This window comes from Mytilus edulis, chromosome 3 (assembly GCF_963676685.1).
Source record: "Mytilus edulis chromosome 3, xbMytEdul2.2, whole genome shotgun sequence".
NCBI lineage: Eukaryota > Metazoa > Mollusca > Bivalvia > Mytilida > Mytilidae > Mytilus > Mytilus edulis.
The window spans coordinates 51,046,907-51,062,679 of NC_092346.1; the positions used below are offsets into that span (position 1 = coordinate 51,046,907).

Below are 15,773 nucleotides of genomic sequence, written 5' to 3' on the forward strand. Positions count from 1 at the left end.
AATCCCTGAAAATTTTAGTGATTATATATAATCCCTAAACTAGCCAGTGATTCTACATAATCCCTGAAAATTTCAGGGATTCTACATAATCACTGATTATACAAATTCACTGTAACATATACAACGGGATAACATCTTTTTCCATAAGTGGGGCGAGTTGGCAGGAGTAATATTTACGGAATTTAACTTATATACAAATGGGATAACATCTTTTTCCATAAGTGGGGCGAGTTGGCAGGAGTAATATTTACGGAATTTAACTTATATACAACGGGATAACATCTTTTTCCATAAGTGGGGCGAGTTGGCAGGAGTAATATTTACGGAATTTAACTTATATACAACGGGATAACATCTTTTTCCATAAGTGGGGCGCGTTGGCAGGAGTAATATTTACGGAATTTAACTTATATACAACGGGATAACATCTTTTTCCATAAGTGGGGCGAGTTGGCATTACTACATTCATCCTGGTTAATAATATGATATAAATCTAGATATTATCGTTTTCTTTCAAGTGGGGCGAGTTGGTAGGAGTAATATTCACGGAATAACATCTTTTTTCCATAAGTGGGGCGAGTTGGCATTAATACATTAATCCTGGTTAATAATATATTAATCTAGATATTATCGTTTTCTATAAGTGGGGCGAGTTGGCAGGAGTAATATTTACGGAATTTAAGTTATATACAACGGGATAACATCTTTTTCCATGAGTGGGGCGAGTTGGCTTTACTACATTCATCCTGGTTAATAATATGTTAATCTAGATTTTATCGTTTTCCATTCAGTGGGGCGAGTTTTCAGGAGTAATATTAACGGGATTTAACACATTTCACAAGTGGGGCGATTTTTTAAAAAGTGGGGCGAGTTGGTGATCCAGGTTGGGTCGGTTTTTTTTTAAAGTGGGGCGAGTTGGTGAAAAAGTGGGGCGACTAGGAGTGGGGCGACTTGTCATGGATTCATCATTTTGATAGAACCTTATTTCCGAAATTGATGGCACACTTTTTTTGCCAAATCTTTCATGATAAATTAAGAGTTAAAATATGTGTATCCAGCATAAAAAATGACGCCAAAGGTGAAATATAGTAACCTTAAATTCTTTTGTCAATCAGTAAACCCATGCCGAGGCATCACAGGCACTTATATAATTGTTTCAGGTTTTTTTTTAATATATACCTTTTTGTTATATCAAGGTATATCGAAAGGAAAACGAATAACGAGACAACTGCCTTGTCAAATATGGCAATAGACTGATGTTTCGTTTAAGGATTATGATACGCTGTTTGCATACGCTAAAAAATACCTTTGCAAGAGATCATAGTGGAGTATCTATACGTTCTCCCACTATCCAGCATATCATCTTTTTAGTGTCAGACCGAATTTGCGCACGTTCACCTCAGTCCTCCATTTTTATATGACCTACCTACTGGTCTATCTGCATGAAATATTTGCCACTGAACGTTAAGCAAACAAAAAAACGCCTTTTAATATCTTAATATCAAACGCCTTGGGCATGTATGGAGAACGACTTGTGTAATATGTACACCGAACAGAGACCAAACAGAAAGGAACGTCAACATCCAACAGAGAAATGAGAATTCAGTTAGTTTTTTTTTATATATATTCATAAACGAAACGTTTTAGCGTTTTTTTGCACAAGTGGTAAAATTAGAAATGACTAAAGATTGACCAAACCTTAATTGTATTAAAATCTAATCTTTGACTTTGTTCCATTAGATGTGACAAAATTTCAGTAAGTAAAACTGTGTAAAAGGGACATTCCTAACCATAACCAAATTTTAATTAGAAATTAAGTTATTGATCGTCTTTCAGGTTCATTTGTTTTCATCGAATGCGTTTTGGAAAAAGAACCTTAATTTTTTCAAACATTTTACTAAGATATCATGTGAAATTTGCAGTATAGACTGTCTTCATAAGCAATATACGGCCATAAATAGCATAATTAAGGGCACTTAAAAGAGGTTAACGTATTGACATTGTTAACTTGATATCATGTCTGGCACATGTTTTTTTTTTAGTTAAGGTGCTATTCCCATGCAGTCAGATTATATACAGATTTTTTTGATTTTTTTTTAATATTCCGGGCGATTTGTTTTAACAGCTTTAGGATTTAGCAACCCCTCCCCCCGCCCCCCCCCCCCCCCCATTTTCCTTAAACTCCGGCCTTAATGAACATTTTCTAGACATGAAATAGCCCAGGGTAATTTAGAGTTAGACTTTGTTAAAACTTGTCTATGATAGGCTACCTCTATAGCTGAGCATATTATTTTGGTACTCTTTGTTGATGGGTTGCAGCTCGGAAGGAACGACCAGGAATACATGTTTTTTCTTCATATCACTGAGTAAAATACTGACAGAAATGGCTTCACTCCTTTGTGCTACTTTTCTCATTTCTTAGCTTTTTATAGTTCATAACAGGCATGTGGAATATTTCCCGTTGGAAGTTTAATAGCAATAACAAACTCAACAAAATGAAGCACATCTTACTATAAATAACTATAAATATATATATGTCGTGTACAAGTTGCAATTTTGTACAGGTTATAACATGCAGGGGCGGATCCAGCCATTTTAAAAAAGGGGGGGTTCCCAACCCAGAGTAAAGGGGGTTCCAGCTATATGCTCCCATTCAAATGCATTGATCGGCCAAAAAAAGGGGGGTTCCAACCCCCGGAACCCCCCCCCCCCCTCTGGATCCGCGCCTGACATGTACAAAAATATTGTACATGCTATAATTTGTACAATGCCAAAATACAAGTTGTAACATGTACAAAAGTACCTCGTACATGTTAGAACAATAATCAAATACAAAAGAAGGTACATTATTTACAGCATGCATAAAATACTTCATTTTCATATATTTTAGAAACAAGTTTTTTTTACTTGTTGCTACAAGACAGAGACATCTGACACCTTTAAGTTGCCCAAAACTTTCATTCTTCTACATTTTCACCTACCACACTTACAACTACCTTTCTTACACTGACAATGCACAAAACTTGCCCTCCACTAACTGGTATTTTAGGCCCCATCTCTGTCACACTTGTATCACTCATTTGGATTTTAGACACATTTAAATTTGCATTTGCAAGACAATGAACCTGGTTTCTACTGACGTATCCCTTTATTTGTTCAACAAAGTCTTTAGTTCCAATTTCATAGCCGCCATGTTCATTCATATTCATCACTTCGCCTGTTTTCTGGCATCGACAAGGCCAATATAAATGGACGGCATAGGAATGATAATCTTATTCCCATGGGAGAGAACAGTTAATCTAGTTTTTGAGTTTTTTTGTCAAGGCATCAGCTTGTACCTGCTGGCTGGAAATGGCCTTCTTTCGTGCACGCTTCGTGTCAATATTTGAAATTTCAGAAAAACTTTCACTGGTAATTTGACAGTAGGAATATCACCACCAGAAAGCGCCCTCTTTCGATGCAGTATGCCAGTAGATGTCATGCTGATACATCCTCACCAACCATGCTAGCATCACTTCATTCAATTACTATTGTTTCTGTTTCTAACTCAATGGTGTTTTCATTGTTTTCTACTGAATTAGACCATTCAAATCACCATCAGTTTCAGTGTTTGTGTCAGTAATAACGTCCGTCTCTGACATTGTTTTGTCAGTTTCAATTTCAGTGTCGGTATTATGCTTTGTCTTGGTAAGAGGGTCTTCACTATCAGTATCATTGGATACAAAACTTGCCTCAAATATTGCTTCTAAGTCTTCTTGTTCTGTTTGAATACCAGCTAAGAATATTCAATAATGTTTATTGACTACATTTGTATTTTAAAAGTGTTTTAAGGTGTTAAGTAATTATAAAAACTATTTATCTGGCCATTAACTGTATCAAAAAGGTATGACACTAACATGAATGTAAAATAACAAAACAATGATGCAAATGTAATTGAGGTTAATGGCTTGTGTTCGTTGTAATGATAGAAACATTTTTTTTTGTTTTCAAAATTTTGTACAAGTTAAAACCATTTTTAAGCAATGTTTTGTACATGTTATAACATGTATGAGGCACTTTTGTACATGTTATAACTTGTATTTTTGCATTGTACAAATTATAACATGTACAAAATCGCAACTTGTACCCGACATATATATATTTGTACACGACATATATATATATATATGTCGTGTACAAGTTGCAATTTTGTACAGGTTATAACATGTACAAAAAGATTGTACATGTTATAACTTGTATAATGTAAAAATAAAAAAGTTATAACATGTACAAAAGTACCTCATACATGTTATAACCTGTACAAAATATTGCTTAAAAATGGTTTTAACTAGTACAAAATTTAAGATAAATCTTAATGAAGTAAAATATACTTTTAAATTCACCAATGCATAAAGAACAACAATAAATAGGCCAGAACGTGTCTTTTTCTGTAGAGGACAATCATCACAAAGTTTCAGAAATATATATTTCATGACTTATGTTGGCAAAATTAGTTTTCATGTAATTGTATGTTTTATATAGTCCATCATGGCTTAAATAAGTGTTACACTATTTACTAAAAGCTTGCATTTCCTCAATGACAATTACATTAGATACTAGAAACTAAATTCTTCCAAAAATTTAAAGAACGATGCCTAATAATTTTGGGTAATACTCCTCCCTCTCGTTTTATAGACTAAAACAATCACACCTTCCTATATCTAACTAAAGAATGCTTACTCTGTAAAAGCAAGAGAGAGCTGAAATAGTTTTCATTGGACCACGCTTCATTATCAATATCTTTAGATCTAATCTTCAACATTTTTTGCCTTTAGAATGACTTCTGTAAATTTATAACTCATTTTTTTTTTATAAACTATAAGATCATTGCATGAGGCGAATGTCATTTTGATGTTTAAAATATACATCCTCTACTTTGAAAGCATGTATTTTATATATTATATATATATTCAACAATGTAGTAACATTAATTAACAGTCTGCAACAAAATCTCTTTTATTTTAAAATCCAATATTCTGACAAAAACATACATGTATGTCTTAACATATATAAATAAAAATATTTTATAACAAAACCAGAAAATTATTTTAGGGACTTAATTGTCGTTGTTTTGCCCAGGAAAAGAGGATTTTTATAAATTCAAAGTAACCCCTCAATGTCATCCCTATTAAGTGTTTTGCATGTTAAAATTTTCATTCGGAATGTTTAATAGAGGGGGGTTTACATTTTTAAAATATTTAAAAAAAAAAAGGGGGGGGGTAAATAAAAATAGTGTAATTTTAGGGGGGTCAAGCCATTTGCGGATCCACGGGGGTTCCGGGGGTTGGACGCCCCCCTTTTTTTCTTACAGAACAATGCATTTGAATGGGGACATATAGCTGGAACCTCCCATTATCCTGGGTTGGGCCACCCCCTCCTTTTTAAATGGCTGGATCCGCCACTGCTGAAGCCCTGATTTTGAAATGACCACCCCCCTCCCAAGTATAAGAAAAATAATAGCAAACCCAAAAACAGGGAGTTTGCAAAATCTTTTAGGTTCTAACCATTTATCTTGCTTGGGGGAAGGGGCAAATTTTTTTTGCCGAAATTAGTCATGAATGTTGTGATTTTTTTCTTCAATGACAATATTTTTACCTTCTAAAACAAATAATATTCTTTATTTCATTTGCGTATATATATATTAGCTACATTTTTTTTTATAAATTTTGATTTATACTCGTAATACTGCTAAGGAAAAATATTTTGTTTGGACCGGAAGTATTGACCTCGTGATGCCACGTTGGGCAATGACGTCATATGCAACTGTGCCCACCCCTTCACTGAGCAGTCGCAAAGCGGAAGAAGGAAGCCATTTTGATTCAAGGTTTACAAGTCAAACCTGTCACCGTGTGTTAAATAACTTTATTATCATTTATTGACTGAAAAGAAAATATCTAAATCCATTTATCGTACCATATTATGAGCACAATGAACCCCGAATAGTAAGTATTTCTCCCAAACCCTCATTTATGAAAAAGGTTGTCATACGTCATCAAGAGACGATCGTGTTTTTCATTTCCCAAACACAGCTGATCGAATGAACGCCCCTCGAACACATATGTTTACAAACAAGAATACTGAATACAACGGGTGTTCTCCTGTCCGTCAAAGAAACAGTTTATTCGACAAAATATCGTTTCATCTGTGCCCATTTCTGGGGGTAAAGTCCACACCAAAACAAATCCAAATTTGTATCCAGACTAAGAAATAAAATATTTCTTAGGGCATTCACTCATGGTTACAACTGCAAAACCCTTAAATACAGGATTGGCCAAAGTACTTCAATACAGATATTGTCTTTAAAACATATGTACAGTTAACTGTGGTGTTTTATGGACAAGATGGCAGGTCCTTGTATGTCTACAGTTGTGAACAATGAATTCCTACGTGAAAGACTGTTCTTGCACATATTTGTTCAAACTCCACTTTCAGCTAACTTTAGAATTTATTAATAAATATTACAATATTGTTACTAAGATTTATTTTCAATGAATGACAAATGTAAACAAAAAAATACTATTTATAGACATGAACTCATATGTGGTTCCATGTCAGATCTTCCACACAACAAAAATATTGCATGTGTATATTTAGATAAATTAGAATATATATAAATTGACAGTGCACATTATGGTGTAATAATTAGACTACTTTGTATTCAGAACGATGTGTAATTCAGATATCAGGTATATATATATATTGAACACGATTGTTAGAAGTTTAAGTGGATACATGCATGTGTATAGTGAATGATGTTTTATATCATTGAATTTGAATTAAAAGAAGAAAATTCTAACTTTAAATGGGAGGATTTCCATCACTAGAATGGGACGGATCAGGATATCGGTATTTTGAAATGTATGTCATATATATGAATGTACATGTTGTACATCTTTGTGTAGTTTAATAATTTATGTTATTTCAGTGTAATGTTAAAGTCATAAGAAACCTCAAATCAAAAAAAATTAATGCATATGATTTTTATAACTCAATGGATAGTTTTCATTATAAAACATATGTACATATACTTTTTTCTGAAGAAAATTCTTTAATTTATTCATATTTAGAAGAAGTTTACTTTATTTGAATAGCTTCCTTCCAGCAAGCTATTCCCCCGACATATTTTCCGTATGCAAGGTGACCTCAGTGTGACCCATCTCGTAAAAATCCGGTGACCACAATACGCATGGATGTCCTTAAAATAAACTATTTTCTGAATTTACATGTTAAACACGTGCTCAATTTCCATGCTTTTTTGTTTATTTTTCGTCAATTGTTGAAAAACAGGTGACAATCGTTAAACTTCGGCTTCAAAACACGAACTTTAATTACCTGCCATATTTTCACAACAACACTGACCGATTGAGAAAAAAAATTGACAATTATACGAAATTTACACGAAAAAAATGATAAATTCGAGCACAGAAGACGAAGTTTAGGATGTTTGTATGCATTAGTTCAAGAATTGGAAGAACATTATTTTTCACCGGTCACTCGTTTCTTATGACTTTAACAAGAACATGGTCATGATAGTTAGAAATGTTAAAAATATACCACATTGAACACGTTGAACTTGTTTTGATATGAGAACAACACTTTTTTCTGTATCATGTATGAAACAGTGAAACATTCAGAATGGGCTCACACTTTAAAACGTAAAACTATTGCAATGTTGACTATGATTTAAAAAATAATCAAATGACATGTTGATAACCTTTTTACATGTATTTAAATTTTCAATTGATTTTTTCAGTGACTACCTGTTTAAACTGTTGTTGATTGGTGATTCTGGTGTAGGAAAGTCTTGTTTATTACTCAGATTTGCAGTAAGTATATATATATATTCAACAATGTAGTAACATTAATTAACAGTCTGCAACAAAATCTCTTTTATTTTAAAATCCAATATTCTGACAAAAACATACATGTATGTCTTAACAAAGATTTTCAAATACTAGCTAGTACATATAGAATTTAATCAGTCATAAGCTACAGACAAGTCGCTTACAGTGCAGACTTCCAGTTCAAATGGATGTAAATCAGTATATGTTTATACATCGTGTACATATTAAACATGTACTTGTCACAAACCTGATTGCAAGAAATGATTCAAAGGCTTGGAAAAAATGGGTACATGAAAACTCATGTACATTGCAGTTGTCTTCGTGCTCTCAGTTTTTAATACATTATTTGTCAGACTTTCTGTTTACCTATAAATATAAACATGATGAATTCAGCCCCACTTGGGCCTAAATTAATATATTGTTTGTTTCCCCAATCCCGACCCTGCCAAGCCAGGTGTGGGTAGGTAGGTAGGAAAATAATTTTATTTTTCCAAAAAAGCTTGAACATTATCAGACGAGTGGCAAGCCTGATAATCCAAAATGAATAAAATAATATTTGACTTGGTTTTGACAATAAAATTTTATGAGTAGCACCATTTTTGCAGGGTCGGTCGGGATTGGGGAAACAAACAATATTTTATTTTAGGCCTTGGCCACATTTTTATCACACTTTTGTCTAAGACATGAAAGCTCATGTCTGTTTTCTAGTATGGATTTCCCACTTAGTGAGTTACCATAGGCCAAAAAAATTTTTTTTTGAATTTCTATCTTTTTGCAATTTTCTATTTCTATAAGAACAGCTATCATATTAATGATTATGAGCATTGTGGTGTAACAGGCAACAATATCTTATCTTTTAACACGAGTTCAGTTTATTTTTCACTTTACGACTGAAATAAATGGCTTAGTGTCGGCGCTCATAATAGGGTCGATCGGGTAACCGTAAACAGACACATATTTTTTTGGCCTTATGAAATGCTTTCTTAAGAGTTTACTTTTACATGTCAACAGTTGTTCATTGTTAGTGGACCATATCTTTCTTTACATCTCCTTAAAATAGAATTAAGAATTATTTGTATAAAAATTGGGAGAGAGAAAAAATGACATGAATGAATTCATATTTTCATACTTTTGTCAAATGTTTGTGTACATTTTGTTTTTATAGATAATATTAATGATATTGTTTGCAAAATTATTTTTTCTTTATTTCAGGATGACACATACACAGAAAGTTATATAAGTACTATAGGAGTAGATTTTGTAAGTATCCAGACCATAAACATGTTGTGCATGTATAGATTTTAGATTAACTTTAAAAAATCTTTGACAGAATCATAAAAGTACATGCTGTGGCCTAACATTGCTTAAGTAAAGCATCTAGTTGATTCAAAAGGTATTCTGTGGTTATTAGTCCCCCCATCTATTCTTATTCATCCCTGAATGCACCTTTGTTTGCTTAGTAAATTGATACCTATTCTAATGTGACGTGCTTCTTTCACGTTGTGAATAAACCCATGCTTGAAGTGGAAATCCAATAAAGTTTGTTTGCACTTGCGTATATTGACTACTGCAGAATAATGCATTTTATGAAATTGGCATGCATTTATTTTATTTCATTAATTGAAAACACTTTCAACCTCTTAAATAATGCACATGTTGTTACTAATACATTTATTACAACTACAATGTGTTACAATTCGAAATTGACATATTTGACCTATATGGGACAACGTTAGTGCTGGCTGTTCAAAACCCCCTCCCTCTGAAAAAATCACATTGCCCAGAGTCGCTTGCTTGTTTACAAATAAAAAAGAGAGGTCCTTTAAAGAGCCTACATTTGTACACAAATCCTCTAATCTTCTACACATCGGATATACAAATTACCTTAATTATCCTAATCAGAATTGAAATAATTGATGCAAGCTACATTTTGTACATGTATACTTTATTGAAGTTTTAACATTGATAGGCATTATATATGTGTTATTTTAGTCCTCACAATCGCTCTTGCAAAAATAATCACAAATATAATGCCTACACATGTTAAAACTACAATAAAGTATAGCTTTCATCATTTATTTCTTAGTTATAATTCATCATCAAATATTTCTTCATCTACGATCAATACATTTATTGATGAAATTGAATAAACTTTTAACTCAAAGTATTAAAAAACAAGAAAAAGTTGTACTGACTCTGCGCTACTCAGTAAGTTCTATACATGTAAGGTTTACTATTAAATTTCAATTAAGATTCTTAGTATTTGCCATAGGCATGATTGGGCTGAATTTAAAAGACCTGTAATCATCCCTGCTGTCCTGATCAAACAATATATTTCATGGTTACTTTTTTTATTTTCAGAAAATACGAACTATAGAATTAGATGGGAAAACTATAAAATTACAAATAGTAAGTACAAAAAAGGCCAACATAAAACAGGCCAAATGTTTGTTGCATTTTGATGTGCATGAGAAAATTAATTTGAAGTGTAGTTTATAGTTACTTCCAACTCAATTAGTTTTGTATTTCTTTGATTGACAATTAACGCAGCAGTTGCAGTCATATGTACATGAAGATATGCATATCACATTTCTATGAGAATCCAAAAATATTCTGAGGTTTATTACTGAACTTAAAAACCCATAGTGAGAAATAGCTTGTGTGAGCAAAATTGAATTCTCCAACATATTTTGAATGACTGGAATGAAATTTTTCACAGTTACTCTAATACCATTTATGTAGATTACAACAACAAAATGAAGACAATACAATGATTTGTTGCCGTAAAGACAATAGTTTTTATAGTTTTACCCTTGTCTGTAGGTATACATGTCCCAAATTGGTTTCTGTTCTCTAACTTTAGTTTGCCTCAACCAAATGTTATGAAACTTAAACAAAATGCTAATTACCACAAAACACAGATCCTGTTTGAATTTTGGTGGTGTCACTTTTACCTTTCTAGAGTTACAATGAATGAATGTCCCTTTACAAATGGAAAAAATTCTGAATTTTTCATTTCCATTCTCTAACCAAAGTTTGCCTCAACCAAACGTTTATGAAACTTGTACACAATGCTTATAACCCCAAAACACAGATCTGATTTGAATTTTGGTCGGGTCACTTCTATCCTTCTAGACTTATATCCCTTTAAAATGGAATAAATGTAGAATTATTGTTTAAGTTCTTGTCTCAACTTAACATGCTTAATGTTGTGAAACTTGTACACAATGGTTATCATCACAAAACTCCAATCAATTTTGAATTTTAGTGGCGTCACTATTACCGTTTAAGAGTTGTGTTCCATTACAAATAGAAAAATTGCTGAAATATTTGTTTCTCTAATCTAACTTTAGTTTACCTCAACTGAATTTTACAATGTTAACTTCATCAAAACTCAGATCAAGTACAAATTTCAGTAGCGTCACTTTATCAGTTCCTGAGTTATGCCCCTGTATAACATTATTTACAAGCAGGGGCATTAGTCCAATGGATACATTCCCCATTTATTTTATTTAGTCTAGACCTGAGCCAACCACAGTCGACTACCTTTAAATGTGAATTGGTATTTTTCATTGTTTTGTAGAAAGTTGAAATTTTCATCCATTTAATTTAATTTATGGTCAAGTATGCCGTCCCTTAATCATGTATTTGAAAGCAAGGTCCTAGCTGATATAAGTTAATCCAATTTTTTTTACAATCAAAAATGTAAACAATGTCTCATGGATTTTTTTGGCTTAACTATTTCAACTACAATTAATTGGTAGATGGTCTGTTGCATTGGTTTGTCTTTGTCCATTTCTATTTTTCTATTTATAGTTATGCAGAATTTATTGTAATACTTCAAACAGGAAAACTCAAACTTATGGATCATCCTGCAAACAAATTAACAAAAGAATAATACATTTAACCAATTTAAGACCATCCCCTTCATGTAAGGCAAAAATTTTCAATATTCACAACTGCTATTCTCAATGGTAATTATAGACAATTGTTCAACTTTGTAATTATTGCATCTTTATTCTTTATTACATTATTGTATAACTTTCATTGCATGTGCATTCATAATATAAAAGATAAATGCAACAGCAGTGTCTGTAAAAATAGATTTTACCTTTATGAAATTGTTTCTACAATATACAATGCATTGTTTTTAGTGGGACACAGCTGGTCAAGAAAGATTTAGAACTATAACATCAAGTTATTACAGAGGAGCACATGGTATTATTGTTGTGTATGATGTCACAGATCAAGTAAGTCATGATATTGAAACATCTGTTTGTTTAAATCACAAAATACATATAGAATAACATAAACACTGGTTTTGAAGGTCGAAACAGAAGTTATCAATAAGCACAATCAGAATTTTTCTATATGATTTTGAAGTAGTGTAGGCCCTCTAGTAAATATATAAAGCTAAAAATACTTCAAGATTTTTGTCAATACTTTCTAGAAAATTAATGTCAATCTCTCAGCAATGTCCTAATCAATCTGACATAACAATAGTATTTGCAATGCCCTTGTGTATCTTTAAAATCTATAACATCAGTTGACAAGACAAACACAGAGTGGTCTAATTAAAGATTTTATAACAAGACAGACAAATACACAAATACTTTATTAAAGTCTCACCTTATGTACATACTTTTAAAACATATAAGATTGAACAATGTCTCTTATACCTGCATGTACCATTTATTCAAGTTGATCATAATGATTGAAAGATACTTAAGGTAAGGAAAAAAATCTAAGCATACATATGGAATTTTCAATAAAATATAGAAATATTACTTAATAGTATATTTTGTAATCTGTTATCTAATGCATGTAAATTGAATTTCGTTTGACTTGATGATGTATCTGTGTATATTCTATATATGTGTTTCTTTTTCAATAGTTTTATACAATTTCTTTTCAGGAATCTTTTAACAATGTAAAACAGTGGTTACAAGAAATTGACAGATATGCTAGTGAAAATGTAAATAAATTACTAGTAGGAAATAAATCTGACCTGGAAACCAAGAAAGTAGTAGATTATACAACAGCTAAAGTAAGTTATTAATAGTGATGGTATGGATGGGTTGGTTGCTGAAAAGTTATTGATTTAAAAATCACCTATGTAGGTTTTAAGTGAATTTCATTGAAACCGGATGTTTGCTGGTGATTTATTAGTGATATGAACCTTTTATCTTTAAAGTACTAAAGCTTTTGAAAATACATATAGATATTTTGGGTTAAATTTTTCGCAATCACCAATATTCACTGAATTATTTTGGGTATGTTTCAAGGATTTTTGTTACACATCTGTCATCCTTCAACTTATTTCTAAAATTGAATCTTGATCTGTCAATCACTAACAGTTTCTTTTAAATCTGTGTTTAGAGTTCTTTTGTAATCATGGTATTTCGTTATTGTTGTGAACCATATACATGTATGCACAAATAACTCAGTTTTGCATTAAACCTTGTTAATATTAATCTTGCATTTTGCTTTGCAAATTTGTATTAAAAAAACCTCTTTTTTGCAGGAATATGCAGATTCTTTAGGAGTACCTTTCCTAGAAACAAGTGCAAAAAATGCTACGAACGTTGAACAAGCATTTATGACGATGGCGGCAGAAATTAAAAATAGAATGGGTCCAGTTACAGCTGCAGCTGACAACAAATCTAATGTAAAAATAAATCCAAGTACTCCTGTGAAACAAGGAGGTGGAGGATGCTGTTAATAGACTAAATGTACCGAACTTTTGATTTGAGACCAATTGGGATAACAGAGTTAAGCCCTTGCTTTACTCATAGTCAAAATTTGACAAAAGACTCGTATATATGTGATTAATGTGGTTCAAATTTTGACTTGAGAATTAATTTATAAGTAGGGTTATACATACAGTTACCTTTTGAGGGAATTTGTATCTAGCAAGTGCTTTTACAAAGAAAAACAAAATGTAACAAGGTTTTATGGTTCAAAAAAGATATAACTCTGTTTTATTTTTCAGTTTTGTAATTTTGAAGAGAGCTTTAAGCGATTATTTTACATATATTTAGAAAAACTTCTCCCTTTCAATTAGTCTTTATCAACACTAATTTCTAAAATTATCAATTTTCTTTGCCAAATGTGAAATGTAAAATTAGAATAATTAATTCTGATCAATGAACCTTGATATTAGCCTTTTAATGGCTGCTTAAGCTAAGGGGAGATTGATATTTAAGTTATTTAATTCAACATTGATCCTGGTTACATATTTGTCATGAAGACACAGACAACTATCTGTGTTGGACATTTGTTTATACACATCATGATTTTATTCACTTATAAATTATAAAATTGTTAAATATTTATGTTTTTTGCTTATTATTGTATAAATATATGTAAATAAGTGAATGAGAGATTGGATATTTGTGTTATTTGTTGCTTTTTACCGTAACTACATCTAGTAGCAATATTCAATTGAAGAGTCAACTACTGAAGACTTAATTTCAGTAAACCATACAAAACAATGGTTTATTATTACTTTCTTTTATTTTTGAACTTTTTCCTTCTGATAACATAGCAAATTAATGCATTAAAACCAACATGTTGTAATTCACCTATCATGGGTCATCCAGTCAGGCCATACACACTACTTGTTTATGAAGAGGGGGGATATGATGATTGAATGATGTGAATTTATTTTGGTATGATTGTAACATTGTAAAACATTAAGAAATTGGGTCAAGTAGAATGAAAAAAAAATCATAAACATGTATTATCACGCTGATTTCAAAACCTAGATAATTTTATTTGTTTAAAATAAATGCAATTCTGAAGAAATAATTCTTATTTTATTTGCATAATTTTTTGTGTGTTTACTGTTGTTTATTCTCATAACTCCATTAAAATTAGAGAAAAAAATTATAGATTTGTCTAGTAATATATAATTTAACTGTCTTAAGTGTTTCATGAATGGCCATACAATACAATTGGAGACTTTGTTTGAAAAGAAACTATGTCAGATTCATAGTGTCTGTTGAATAAAATAAAAAAAATGTATTTAATATTATTTTAAAGCAGAATAAAGGAGATGTACCATGCAGTAGAATATGAAATACTTTAGAGCTTATAAATCTTTTCATGATGTCAGGTGGCTTGTAAAATGCTAAAAAAACTAAATTAATATTGTAAATATATGTTTATCTATTTATCTAACAATACTTTTTTTCATACTCATACAGTCATGTATTTTTGACAAGTCATTTAATGTATTGCAAGGTTGTTAGATAATGGATTATTATTTTTAGTTGAAGAAAGTACTAGTATGCGAAAGATGAAAATATTATATGACCATTCAACATGTTAAGCGCCAAAATATGTTTTTAGACTGTCAGCATGCTTAAGATTATGTTTCTTTTTCCAAGCTTAACTGATTCATTGCTGGGATTTACTTTCTAAGATTGAGACATTTAATGTATCATGATGTACAATTGTATAACTTGTGCATATCAACTTAATTGAATTAAAGAACTAAACCTTTATTCATGTCAATTGAAAAAAAGGCACATTTTGATTCTGGAATATTTTATTGCCTTATTTAATATTTTCCTTTATGATAAATTTCCAACCATGGATCACTTTCAATTGATATTTTAGGTTAGGAAATAAAGTCAGCTTATGTCTTTCATTACACACAATACTTGTTTCCAAAAGTAAATATTTTAGACTTGCATGTAACTTTATATTTTATGTGAAGATAGATTTACTAGTTGCATTAAAACTTACATCTATGTATGATTGCACCAATTTTCATATAGTCAGTTACTGTATGTCAGACAAGCAGGCTTGTGTGTCAATGATATGTATATAAGGACATCTATGGACACATACTTTTCAGTCAGACGATTAAATCTCTCAAATTCA

General features: G+C 31.3%; 1 protein-coding gene across 2 annotated transcripts; it reads left to right on the top strand.

Moving 5' to 3' along the window:
* Window positions 1–5,759: 5,759 nt before the first annotated feature.
* On the top strand, window positions 5,760–15,773 carry LOC139516744 (ras-related protein Rab-1A). Of its 2 annotated transcripts, none has more exons than XM_071307029.1 (7): window positions 5,760–5,981; window positions 7,793–7,865; window positions 9,096–9,143; window positions 10,245–10,292; window positions 12,038–12,133; window positions 12,799–12,930; window positions 13,408–15,773. In XM_071307029.1, exons 1-7 carry the CDS (start codon window positions 5,959–5,961, stop codon window positions 13,603–13,605), a joined length of 618 nt encoding a protein of 205 aa, XP_071163130.1. In that variant the 5' UTR covers window positions 5,760–5,958; the 3' UTR covers window positions 13,606–15,773. The 2 variants fall into 2 exon arrangements, with proteins under 2 accessions (XP_071163130.1, XP_071163129.1); XM_071307028.1 differs by having other exon boundaries at window positions 5,795–6,976; window positions 7,557–7,865.